This window comes from Bubalus kerabau, chromosome 4 (genome assembly GCF_029407905.1).
Source record: "Bubalus kerabau isolate K-KA32 ecotype Philippines breed swamp buffalo chromosome 4, PCC_UOA_SB_1v2, whole genome shotgun sequence".
Classification (NCBI taxonomy): domain Eukaryota; kingdom Metazoa; phylum Chordata; class Mammalia; order Artiodactyla; family Bovidae; genus Bubalus; species Bubalus kerabau.
Window position 1 is genome coordinate 17,964,802 of NC_073627.1, and position 14,020 is coordinate 17,978,821.

General features: G+C 35.3%; 1 protein-coding gene across 6 annotated transcripts in view; it reads left to right on the forward strand.

Moving 5' to 3' along the window:
- CDC27 (cell division cycle 27) overlaps positions 1–14,020 on the forward strand; it is a 57,303-nt gene that overhangs the window by 26,767 nt on the left and 16,516 nt on the right. For 2 of the 6 annotated variants that reach the window (XR_008712900.1, XM_055575599.1), the window contains exons 5-12: positions 1,221–1,318; positions 2,067–2,221; positions 2,327–2,538; positions 3,502–3,616; positions 5,856–5,989; positions 10,113–10,212; positions 11,152–11,359; positions 11,950–12,122. Coding sequence is in view for 5 of the 6 variants with exons in the window: in XM_055575599.1 (XP_055431574.1) it covers positions 1,221–1,318; positions 2,067–2,221; positions 2,327–2,538; positions 3,502–3,616; positions 5,856–5,989; positions 10,113–10,212; positions 11,152–11,359; positions 11,950–12,122 (1,195 nt within the window). In the remaining variant the exon portion in view is untranslated. The remainder of the gene's footprint in view (positions 1–1,220; positions 1,319–2,066; positions 2,222–2,326; positions 2,539–3,501; positions 3,617–5,855; positions 5,990–10,112; positions 10,213–11,151; positions 11,360–11,949; positions 12,123–14,020) is intronic. The other 4 variants (XM_055575600.1, XM_055575601.1, XM_055575602.1 and 1 more) reach the window with 4 other exon arrangements.

Consider the following 14,020-nt stretch of genomic DNA (forward strand, 5'->3'; position numbering starts at 1 on the left):
GTCTTTATTACATCATTTATTCTAGTTTCTACTCACTTGCAAAATTTGAAAATAAGGCACATTAATATATAGTTCCCCAAGGGGATCTTTTTTTCATTTCTCTGATGTATACTGACAGCACATAAACAGATTATGTGTTTTAACTGATAGTTTCATTTGAGGGTTGTTTAGTTCAATGCCATCTGGTCCTTTATAAAACCTCGGGGTTTTGGGAAAATTGCTGTATCTTAATTTTTTTCCTTTAGATAATGAAGAATTTCAGTCTTAAACCAGGTCAGTAGTATTTTTTAACCTGAAAGCTCTACAAGTCTTACTAACCCTCAATCTCGTCTTCTCTCCCATTTAAAAGCTAGGGAGGCCACAATGCTGTTCTCATAATTTCCAGATTGTTTCAAGTATATAGGGTCCTAAGAATGTTGTCCATGTTTTGAATGTAAGCCTTTATACACACAATTTAGAAACATGAATTTTCCTTTTTGTTAAGAGCTGCCACCTTTACTTTGTTAAAATATCTTCTCATTTAAATATGCTATATTTAAAGCATTTAAGTCACTTTCAAAATTACCACTGGGATTTATATTTAAAATCAAGAATAAGACTGAAATATTTGCGTGTTTCCCATGCTGCTGCTGCTGCTGCTAAGTCGCTTCAGTCGTGTCCGACTCTGTGCGACCCCAGAGACGGCAGCCCACCAGGCTCCGCCATCCCTGGGATTCTCCAGGCAAGAACACTGGAATAGGTTGCCATTTCCTTCTCCAATGCATGAAAGTGAAAAGTGAAAGGGAAGTCGCTCAGTCGTGTCCAACTCTTCGCGACCCCATGGACCGCAGCCCACCAGGCTCCTCCATCCATGGGATTTTCCAGGCAAGAGTACTGGAGTGGGGTGCCATCGCCTTCTCCATATCGCCTCATTAACTGTAATGTCCAAAAGGAAATGAAAAGCAATTATAGTATCTAAGAAAGCAATGATTGTTTGTTTGTTTTGTTAACATGCCTTTCAATTCATGTTCTATTTGCTTTCACCTGACTTTTGACTTGAAATACCCTAAATAATAGAGATTGGAGGATAGTAAGAAGGAGAAATTGATCATTTAAGGAAGAATTTAGAAGAGAAGGCACAGAACTTACATAAGATTTACCTAATTTTCTGTAACAAATTTTCTTTGTAATAGATGTTTTAGGTTTTATAGCTTGTCTGATCTATTTGTTTGTCTTTACAGCAAGACAGATCGGCTTGCCAAAGGATCAGAATGTTACCAAAAGAGCCTTAGTTTAAATCCTTTCCTCTGGTCCCCCTTTGAATCATTATGTGAAATAGGTAAGTTTGTAGAGGTGGTTAGGGGAGGGTTCTCCCATTTCTTCTTCCCTTTTTTTCCCCCTGCTTAATTTTTGGAAAATGATACAAATTATATATCCACAAGACAAATATTTTTCAAAGCTAAAGGCTTTTAAAGTTGAGAACAAGAAGTAAGGTAGAATCATGTTTCAGGAATAACGTGGCCTTTCTTGTGTCCTCAAGGAATGAATTGTGTTGTGAGTATAAAGTTAGCCAAAATAGCATTCTGGATAAGAAAAGAAATAAGTAAAATACCCAGAGACATGGATAATATGGGGTGGGGAGTTGTCATAGTATATATGCTCTAGGAGGCATGAAGGATCATTTTAAAATGTTGTGTCGATATACATTTAAGTGCTTAAAATTTTATTTTGATTTTTAGAAGGTTTCACCTCTCCACCCTCATTCCTTACCCTGAGCAAAATGAGGTCTAGTTGCTTTCTGCTTTTAAACACAGAAATCTGTACTTTCTTGTGATTTATTATATTTAAAGTCAGTTTCATTGTGGTTTAACTTATTTCCTAAATGTACAGCTCTATCTTTGGTGTACACTTTTACAGTACACTGATGGATGAGCTTTTGGGAGATAAATCTGATTCACTGAAATAGATAGAACTTTAAAACTCTGCATAAGGCTTTATTTTTGCTGGCTTATGCTTTTTTTTTTTTTTTTTTTTTAATTTAACCTTCATTTCCTCAGAAGCAAACTTTTTTTTTCCCCCCTTCACAGGTGAAAAGCCAGATCCTGACCAAACATTTAAATTAACATCTTTACAGAACTTTAGCAGCTGTCTGCCGAACTCTTGCACAACACTAGTATCTAATCATAGTTTATCTCACAGACAGCCTGAGACAGTTCTTACAGAAACACCCCAGGACACAATTGTAAGTGTATTATACACTAGTGTTAAAAATATTGTGAAAATGAAAAATAGTGATCTGAGCTAAATAATGTATTGTAAATGACATGGTAGAAATTTTCTGTTTCAGGAATTAAACAGACTGAATTTAGAATCTTCCAATTCAAAGTACTCGTTGAATACAGATTCTTCAGTGTCTTATATTGATTCGGCTGTAATTTCACCAGATACCGTCCCTCTTGGGACAGGAACTTCTATATTATCTAAACAGGTTCAAAATAAACCAAAAACTGGTCGAAGTTTATTAGGAGGACCAGCTGCTCTTAGCCCATTAACCCCAAGGTAAGACAAATAAAAGATACTTTAAAATGTGCTGTAATATTAAATGATCTTAGAGTAATTCCTATATTAGTAATATAAATTAATATGAACAGCAACTTCTAAATCATTATGGAAATAGAGATATTTAATAAGTCAATAATGAGTCTGTTCCATTTTCAAAAAATGAAGTAATAGAAATAGAGTATCTGTGACAAGAATTTCATATTAAGTGTTGGAGAAAATTTTTAAACTTAAGCATTCCTTATTCAGCTGTTGTATGCATTAAAAGATACTCTGTTTATGACTATGTGTCAGTGAATAGCAGTGAACCTTTTAAAATGTTGGGATGCTTATAATCAGTGATAAATGGTTAAAGTGCTATATTCCAAAATGGAAAAGGATTGACACCTATCAATATATGAAGTGTTTTGTGAAGTTTTTTAGAAATATATATATATGTATAAATACAGGAACCCAGGCCAGAGGATGCATTTCTCAAAGAATCAAAATAAAAAATGATATGCTAGGACAGACTGTGAATTGGGTCCCAGGGCCAGGAAATTACTTAAATAGTATGACCATGAGATTACAAAACTCATTGATTCCACAGATGCGTTCATTGGTCTCTAAGGATATTTTCTCTGTAATAGTGTCTAAATCACATAAATTCCAAGAATTTGAACTAATTTGATCATTTGGATCTAAGCTTTTACACAGCTACTCTTTTTTATTTCTAATAAATCTCCTGAGATCTGTAGTTACTGCTCAGTTTAGTTCCTTATTTGATTTTTTTTTTTTTAATTTTAGTTTTGGTGGGTGGAATAGTCTATATTCACAGCTTATTTTTAATCTGCCCCTTAGATCCTCAATGCCCCCAAGACTGATTTGCCATTCTCTTCCTTTTAGACCTTCTAATTTAAGTATACTGCTGCTTTATATATGCCTTGATGACTTTTTGACACCTTGATTTCAACCTCTTCTCAGTTTTGGGATTTTGCCATTAGAAACCCCAAGTCCTGGAGATGGATCCTATTTACAAAACTACACTAATACATCTTCTGTAATTGACGTGCCACCCACCGGAGCCCCTTCAAAAAAGGTATTTTCCGTGTAAAATACAGTGAATTACTGTTGCCTTAGAGAAGTTATCTAAATGTGAAAGAAGGTCATCATTATCGTAGCCTCCTGGTTATAGTAGGAGACACAAAGCTGGTTGCTCTTTTGACCACGTAAGTTTGTAACTCACAAGTGTAGTTTATTTCGGCATATAGCTAATTAAGCATATTCAGATTTTTACTTTTAAGTTCCTTTTTTTAAAAAACAAAATTAAGATGACCACTTTGAATGTAAATAAAGGAAATTATACCTGCCATGGTTTTTGCTTGTCCCCACCAGTATATTTGTTTTTTAGTTGTACTAATATTAACATGAAAAAAGATGACTCACATAAAGCTAGCTCTTTATGATAATAAAATTTTTATGGTGGATCTCAGGTGTGGAGTTAAAGTGTAGTAAAATGAAAAATATTTCATAGTATCTTTATAGTAAATACTGCAATAAGACTGCATTGCAACTGTGACTCTTTATAATGTTCTTTTACTGTCTGTGGCAGTAGAGGCCAAAATGAGGTTTATTTAAAATACATCTGTGGTGCAGGGTATCTTATGTGAGAATTAAATTAGGTTATATATGTAAATGCCTGTTGCTGTGCATAATGGATATTTAAGAAATGAAAGCTAAATGACTCATACTGGTATGCGAATGACTGAGATAGCCCTTTTACCCTCACAGAAACATGTTTCTTCTTGTTTTGTTTTAACTGTTTTACTCCTGAACTTTAGCAAAGTTTTTTTATATGATAGCTTCTTGATGAGTGATAATAGGAACTCCAAGAGTGGTAAACGTGGACTAAAAGTATTTAATATGGAGATTGTGTTTTAAACTGGATTTTTTTTAAGTTGGCAACTACCTGCTATTGTATTATTATGAGAGTGACATATATGTGGAAATTAGTTTATTACAGTTATAAGAAGACATAATAGGACAGTGGTTAGCATGCCAGGGGAAGTAGGCCAAAACCATGAGTCAGAGTAATTAAGGACAAGTTAGGTAGTGAACGCGTATATGATTTCATTGCCCAGTCTAAGCCTCTTCTGCCTCTATTCTTTTACTCTATTACAAGACATTCCTGGAAAAGCTATACTTCCAGATCTGCCTGCAGTATCAACTAAAAATATCAAACCAAGTAGTGAGTTCAGCAGATAGTTCTTTGTTAAATAAGGAAGGGCCAGAAAATAGGTGAAACTATTCAGTGGATAGTTATAGAGGAAAGAATATGACCAAGTGATAGATACAATTATTAAAGGGTTAAAATGACCATGCTCTCCTAGAGAAAGAGAGAGTTGCTAAGGAACTTAATTTAAAACAGTGGAAGAAAGAGGGGCCAGAAAATGAAGTGGTAGAACAAATAATCAAGATACTATACTAAATATTTTAGAAATTACACAAAGTTTCAGAAGGGGGAGGCAGGTGGGCATGATGTTAAATGTTGAGAAGGCCAAAATAAGGCTTTCATATATGGTGAGAATGTAATTATTAGTGATTATTTATAATGTGCAATTTCAGAATTATATACAGTGACTATCACAGTAACTAATTTTTGGAGAAATTTATTTGGTAGTAAAATTTTTTTTTCAATATCTACTGACACAGAGACCACTTTATAAAAAAGTTAAGTGATGAAAATAAATAGAAATAAGGTGATAAATTAGAGAAGAGAGAAGGGGCAAGCACAGTCCAGAAGATTGAATACATCAAAAAGACATACTAATTCCATGCAATATTCTTAGAATTTGGAAAATAACCCAGTGATTTTTTTTTTAATCTACTAATCTGAATTACTCTAAGACTGTCTTTATTAAGTGCCAAAGAAGGGATATAAAATCTTACTGTATTATTTTTTATGTATACTAAATTAGATCATAACTCTTGAGAATAGTAGCTGTCTTAAAATTTTTTAGCACTTAGCCCCAACTGGGAAAATTACATAATAAATGGCTTGTAGGAATCTTAAACCTTTCCTTGATAACTAAAGTCGAAAGATGAAAAGATAGTACAAGGGTAAAAATATTGAGCTTAATATGAGGAAATAGGATGATGTTCATTCTAATATATCAATAATTAATTAACCTAAAATGACATCAATAATGACATTAATAGTTTGTGTTTTCAGATGACAGACAATATATAATATGAAGTCTTGTATTGGGGAAATGTAGATGGGTACATCATGATGTCTTTTACCACTCACAATGCAATTTATAATTCACAAACTTTAGACTTTTTGTGTTTTACAGTCTGTTGCCAGAATCGGCCAAACTGGAACAAAGTCTGTCTTCTCACAGAGTGGAAACAGTCGAGAGGTAACTCCAGTTCTTGTTGCACAGACACAAAGTTCTGGCCCACAAACAAGGTATTTATTTGGTCTCATTATTTGATATTGTTTAGCTTTTCTTGTTGTGAAACAGTTCTTCAGTTTAGGCAGGTTGTTTTGACTGTTCCAAGAATTCTAGAATGACTGTTGTAAATTTTGAATATGTTAAATTTGTAATTTCCAACTTACTGAAAAAGGAAATTTAATTTTTGAGTATTACAATGCAAATCAAGACAAGAGTTAGCTAAAATACCTTTTTATTCTAATTGCCTCGTGAGTTTGTTTAAACTAGATATTCTTAGCACTCCTCCAAAATAATTTTCTTTTTTTTTATGTAACCTTCTCCAGTGATCAAGTACAGATAGATTATTTTCCCCTTCCCCTATTATGCATTTCTATAAGTAGCTCATAGTATGAATCTGCCGATAAATCTTCAAATGATGAATCCACTTCCACACAGAAATGGTGTTAAATAGGATTTCTTTTCCTATTCAAGGCCTCAAAAGTAAATTATAGCTAATATATTAAGAGAAAGCTACAACTTTACCTCCTAAAATAGTGAACATGTACCATAAGTCTTAAAACAGGTACACATGTGCATATACCTTGACTATATAAAAGGCCTCAGTATTTCTAAAATGCCTGGCTGGTAAGTCTCATGAATGCCAACTCTCAGGTAGGTGGCAATGATTGCCTAGGGCTCAGTGATAAGAAGGAGCCTGAGCCTCCTGCAGAGCACATTAATAGGCCAAATATATGTTAGTCTTCAAGAATATATAAACATAATTTACTGAATTATGCATTTCATTTAAACAAATGTACTAACTGTAATACACATGAATTACATTAATTTTGCTTTCTTTGTATTACTAATTCCTTTTTATCTTCTTTTCTTAGTTGATGTATAGTTGATGTGTACCACTGTACCTTCTTTATTGCCTGTTTTAGTTTCCAACAGCTGCCCTAGCAAAGTACCGCAAGCTGGGTGGCTTAAAACAACAGAAATGTATTCACTCACAGTTGTATCTGAAATCAAGGTATTGGCTAGGGCCGTCACTAGGGGAGGATCCTTATCTCTTCCAGCTTCTGGTTGCCCCAGGCATTCCTTATTTTGTGGTAGGCAACTCAGTATTTCCCTGTCTCCACGTAGCCATCTTCCCTGTGTGCCTCTGTATTCAAATTTCCTTTTTCTTATTAGGACATCTGTCATATTGAATTAGCGCCCACCGTGATGACCTCATCTTAAGTTAATTACATCCACAAAAGACCATATTTCCCAAAAAGTTCACATTAACAGTACTGGAGGTTAGGACTTCATCATATCCCTTTGGGAGACACAGTTCAACCCATCAGATCAGTCGCTCAGTCGTGTCCGACTCTTCACGACCCCATGAATTGCAGCACGCCAGGCCTCCCTGTCCATCACCAACACCTGGAGTTCACTCAGACTCACGTCCATCGAGTCAGTGATGCCATCCAGCCATCTCATCCTCTGTCGTCCCCTTCTCCTCTTGCCCCCAATCCTTCCCAGCATCAGAGTCTTTTCCTGTGAGTCAACTGTTCGCATGAGGTGGCCAAAGTACTGGAGTTTCAGCTTTAGCATCATTCCTTCCAAAGAAATCCCAGGGCTGATCTCCTTCAGAATGGACTGGTTGGATCTCCTTGCAGTCCAAGGGACTCTCAAGAGTCTTCTCCAACACCACAGTTCAAAAGCATCAATTCTTCGGCGCTCAGCCTTCTTCACAGTCCAACTCTCACATCCATACATGACCACAGGAAAAACCATAGCCTTGACTAGACGGACCTTTATTGGCAAAGTAATGTCTCTGCTTTTGAATATGCTATCTAGATTGGTCATAACTTTCCTTCCAAGGAGTAAGCGTCTTTTAATTTCATGGCTGCAGTCACCATCTGCAGTGATTTTGGAGCCCAGAAAAATAAAGTCTGACACTGTTTCCACTGTTTCCCCATCTACTTGCCATGAAGTGATGGGACCAGATGCCATGATCTTCGTTTGCTGAATGTTGAGCTTTAAGCCCACTTTTTCACTCTCCACTTTCACTTTCATCAAGAGGCTTTTGAGTTCCTCTTCACTTTCTGCCATAAGGGTAGTGTCATCTGCATATCTGAGGTTATTGATATTTCTCCCGGCCATCTTGATGCCAGCTTGTGTTTCTTCCAGTCCAGCGTTTCTCATGATGTACTCTGCATATAAATTAAATAAACAGGGAGACAATATACAGCCTTGACGTACTCCTTTTCCTATTTGGAACCAGTCTGTTGTCCCATGTCCAGTTCTAACTGTTGCTTCCTGACCTGCATACAAATTTCTCAAGAGGCAGGTCAGGTGGTCTGGTATTCCCATCTCTTTCAGAATTTTCCACAGTTGATTGTGGTCCACACAGTCAAAGGCTTTGACATAGTCAATAAAGCAGAAATAGATGTTTTTCTGGAACTCTCTTGCTTTTTCCATGATCCAGCAGATGTTGGCAATTTGATCTCTGGTTCCTCTGCCTTTTCTAAAACCAGCTTGAACATCAGGAAGTTCACGGTTCACATATTGCTGAAGCCTGGCTTGGAGAATTTTGAGCATTACTTTACTAGCGTGTGAGATGAGTGCAATTGTGCGGTAGTTTGAGCATTCTTCGGCATTGCCGTTCTTTAGGATTGGAATGAAAACTGACCTTTTCCTGTCCTGTGGCCACTGCTGAGTTTTCCAAATTTGCTGGCATATTGAGTGCAGCAGTTTCACAGCATCATCTTTCAGGATTTGAAAGAGCTCCACTGGAATTCCATCACCTCTACTAGCATAGCATTGCCTTATTAACAATTACTCTTTATCTTGTCATTTTAGAGGTTGTTTTAGGGTTTATATATTTTAATTCCTGTATAATTTAAGTATTAGATATAAATAAACATATGGTTTTGACTGATCTATATTTTTCTCAGAAAAAATTTTATAAAAACAAAAGTCTTCAAAGTTACTTAATTTGAAATGCAACAATTCTGAAAATAAATCATATTGACTAACTAGTATTTAAGGTACATTAGCTTTAAGCGTAATTATACAGGAATTATATAAATTCTTAAATTATACAGGAATCCTTAAATTATACAGGAATATATATAGGGTTTATATATTTTAACTTATCAAAGTCTACCTTCAAGTAATACTGTACCATGTCACTTAGAGGATAAACCTTGTAATGTATATTTTCATACTCGTCTTCTCAGCCTCTATGCTGTTGTCATATATTTTACTTCTACAGAGTGATTAACATTTCCTGTAGTCTAGGTCTACAGGAAAATTACCATGAATTTTTTCAGCCTTTGTATGTTCAAAAGAAAGTTTTAATTTCACCTTTGTTTTTATTTTTGATTGGTATTTTCATGGTATGGAATTCTAATTGACAGGTTTTTTCCTTTACATTGCTCTACTGTCTCCTTGTCTGCATTGTTTCTGATAAGAAACCTCTTGCCATCCTTATTTTTGTTTCTGTGTATGTAATCTGTCTCTTTTCTCTGACTCTTAAGATTTTTTCATTATCACTGATATTAATCCATTTGATTATGCTCTAGTGTGTTTTCTCCTTTCTTGGGCTTCAAATTCATTGAGCTCCTTGGATCTGTTAGTTGAAAGGTTTCATCAAATTTAGCTAATTTTTGGCCATTATTTCTTCAAATACTTTTACTGTCCATGTTCCCCTCTCTCATTCTGCAGAATAATCCCTTGATGTGGCTGTTTGAACTTACAGGGTAATAACTTCTCAGGTCTCAATTGTTCTAGTAATATTTGTTTAGCAAATATCCCACATTTAGACTATGTCTAGCTTTCTTTTTTCTTAACTTGCTATAGTTCCAAATAAGGACTAAAGATAATTGGTTTATAGAGGTTTACTATTTATTGACCCAGAACTTTTATGTGGATTGTTTTATGTTTGAATGAGCAGTTTAAATAGAGTGAAGTCCGTGCTTTAATTTATATCATTTTATGGTAACAAGAATAGTTCTTTAAATGAGTTTTCATAGGAGGGTGAGGAAAGGATTGATCTCATCAATTTTAGAATACAAACATGTTGAATGCATATTTTTAATAAACTTGAAATAATAGTTAATGGTCATAAACAGGTTTTTTAAATATCTACTTTTATAACTTTTTTAGTACAACACCTCAGGTATTGAGCCCCACTATCACATCTCCCCCAAATGCACTGCCTCGAAGAAGTTCGCGACTTTTTACTAGTGACAGCTCTACAACCAAGGTAATTTAAAAACTTCTGTATGTCACATTTATTTAATACTTCCTCCTCTGAAACTTCTGTTCATTGATGACTCATTCTCTAATGAATACATTAGGAGACTATTTAACATTTTTTTAATGTTAAAATTACAAAATTACAGAGATGGAGAGGAGATCAATGGTTACTAGGAGTTAGGACTGAGGGGAAGATATGTCTTTTATAGCGTAGAACAAAGGAATTTCTTTTTGTAGTGGTAGAATAGTCCTGAATCTTTATTGTGGTAGTTGATTAAATAAATCCATACATGTAACACAATTTCACAGAACTGTACACACCGAAATTTTTTAAAAGGTCCATGTGAAAACTGATGAAATCCAAGTAAGATCTATAGTTTTAATTGCTAGTATTGCAGCAATTCCAGTTTCCTGGATTTGATGGTATACTGTGGTTATGTCACATGTGTCCATTGGGAAAGATTGTGGAAAGAGTGAACGAAAATTTTTTGTTTTCTTTGCACATTTCTTTGGACAGCTGGAAAGTTTTATACCTTTGGTAAATTTTTTTCATCCATTGACAAATATTATGGACAGTCTTTAATTGTGACATATAGATCAGCAGTTTTATACCTTACAGATTTCAGTGCTCTGAGACAATTAGGTAGTTGCTGTATCTCCTTACTTTCTTATTTTTAGTTAATAAATGAAAGTGATATACTTTGAATAAAGAGAAACGCTTAAAGCTAATGTACCTTAAATACTAGTTAGTCAATATGATTTATTTTCAGAATTGTTGCATTTCAAATTAAGTAACTTTGAAGACTTTTGTTTTTATAAAATTTTTTCTGAGAAAAATATAGATCGGTCAAAACCATATGTTTATTTATATCTAATACTTAAAGGGTTAGATAGATGTTTAAAATACATGAGTATAACAAGTATGAAATTTTCCTTCTTGTTATAGGAGAATAGCAAAAAATTAAAAATGAAGTTTCCACCTAAAATCCCAAACAGAAAAACAAAAAGTAAAACTAATAAAGGAGGAATAACTCAACCTAACATAAATGATAGCCTGGAAATCACAAAATTAGATTCTTCAATCATTTCAGAAGGAAAAATCTCCACAATTACACCTCAGATCCAGGCATTTAATCTACAGAAAGCAGCAGCAGGTCTGTTTTAAAAGCTTAAAATCTTCTTTATATTTTATTTTATTCACTGGTTTTAAGTAAGTTTATTTATGTTCATTAAAGAAACATTTTTTTTCTGGATAGATGTTGGCATTTTTTTTTCTTTTTCTTTTTTATTCATTTTATTATTTATTCATTTTTAGTTTTGGCTGTGCTGGGTCTTCATTGCTGCTGTGGGCTTTTTCTCAGGGGCTGCTCTCTAGTTGTGGTGCGTGGGCTTCTCATCTCAATGCAGTGGCATTTCCTGTTATGGAGCACAGGCTTTAGGTCCATGGGCTTCAGTAGTTGGGGCACGTGGGCTTATTTGTTGCAGCTCCCAGGCTCCAGAGCTCTGGTTCAATAGTTGTGGTGCACGGGCTTAGTCGCTCTGCGGCATGTGGGATCTTCCTGGACCAGATATTTATTGAACCTGTGTCTCCTGCATTGGCAGGCAGATTCTTTTCCACTGGGCCACCAGGGAAGCCCAGTGTTGGAAAGTTTAATGAAATATTTTTTAATTAGCCTTCCTAGAAAACCAGGCAGCTTTATTGTGTTTTTTTTTCCCCTTTGTTTACTACATTATTTTCTCCCAGAAGGTTTGATGAGCCTTCTTCGTGAAATGGGAAAAGGTTATTTAGCTTTGTGTTCATACAACTGCAAAGAAGCTATTAATATCTTGAGCCACCTACCTTCTCACCACTACAATACTGGTTGGGTGCTGTGCCAAATTGGAAGGGCCTATTTCGAACTTTCAGAGTACATGCAAGTAAGTATTTAAAAAGTTACATATGCCTTTCTAGAGATAATTTAAATTTAATTAAAATTATGTTTAAGAAGGCTAGATCTAAAGGGTCAATATTATGTAATGTCTTTATTTTGTCAATATTAATAACTTACCAGTTCAGTTCTTTCTTGTGTTAAGGGTAATTTGAATTCTTTGGGATTACTTGAGATAGATTTGTAGAGAACCAAAGTAATTCTTACATGGAACATTTGTACTCTACTTACTTGGATCTGAAAATATGTATTTACCATGTAATAGACCTTTATAATGGAGAAGGCAATGGCAACCCACTCCAGTACTCTTGCCTGGAAAGTCCCATGGTTGGAGGAGCCTGGTAGGCTGCAGTCCATGGGGTCGCGAAGAGTCGGACATGACTGAGCGACTTCACTTTCACTTTTCACTTTCATGCATTGGAGAAAGAAATGGCAACCCACTCCAGTGTTCTTGCCTGGAGCATCCCAGGGACAGGGGAGCCTGGTGGGCTACTGTCTGTGGGGTCGCACAGAGTCGGACACGACTGAAGCGACTTAGCAGCAGCAGCAGCAGACCTTTATAACAGAGAAGGCAATGGCAACCCACTACAGTACTCTTGCCTGGAAAATCCCATGGACAGAGGAGCCTGGTAGGCTGCAATCCATGGGGTCACGAAGAGTCGGACACGACTAAGCGACTTAGTAGTAGTAGTAGTAGACCTTTATAATCAAAATTCTTTCTACTATATAGAGAGCTTACTGGGATGAATTTTTGGTACTTAGTATGTTTTATAAACTTAATACAATGAAGAAAGTTGTAAGTAATTGAGGATATAATGTTCTTATTGTAAGATTTTATCATTTTAATTTTAATTATATTTGTTGCTTATCTGTTTAAATCAGGAAAGGAGAGGATGATTAACCTAAAGCCAAAGAAAATTCTAATTTATTCCCCAGTTCTACTTTCAAAGCACTTCCTCCCCCACCTCTAAACTTAAATTAGAAAAACCTTTAAATAAAGCTTTAAGAAACCTAATAGAAATTATTTAAAGTTGATAATAAGATCACTTGTTTGCCCTTTTTACATTCAGCATGTATTTGAGTGCATGTTATATCCCAGACTTTCTTCTATACTGTAATATAGCTAGACAGATAATTGCTTGCCTTTATAGAGTTTACTTTCTAGCAAGTGTGCATGTGCTAAGTTGCTTCAGTCGTGTCTGACTCTTTGCAACCCTATGGACTGTAGCCTGCCAGACTCCTCTGTCCATGGAATTCTCCAGACAAGAATACTGGAGTGGGTTGCTGTGCCCTCCTCTAGGGGATCTTTCTGATCCAGGGATTGAACCCATGTCTCTTATATCTGCTGCGTTGGCAAGCAGGTTCTTTACCACTAGTGCAACCTGGAAAGCCCCCTTTCTAGTAAGAGAAATTGTAAGCCAATAAATGTACAAGGACACATAGCAATAAGTCATATGAAGGAAAAGTGAAGCATGGTAAGGAGACTGGGGAACAGTGAAGTATGGTGCTATTTTTTTAAAAAACATGTTCAGAGAAAGAAGATAATTATTGCTCCTTTAAGGAGCCATGCAGAGCTCTAGGGGTGTAGTATTCTTCCAGGTGGAGAATAAATCCAGAAGATACCTATTCTTGTAATTTTGAGTAATAAAGAAAAAAGAGTTGTAGACAGCCTTTTTCATTGCTGGATTGTGATTTTTTTAATTGGTACGTAGGTAGAAGTGCGGTTTGGCAAGCCTTTTCAAAATTATTTGTTTCATGGGTTCTTAACATGAATTTTTTTTGTTACTCCTAATCATAGAGCAGATGTAGACCCAGATATTTAAAGGAAATCTTTGTTTCAACTTAATTTTTTGTTTTGTTCCAATTTTCCTTTCTGTCTGTGGCATA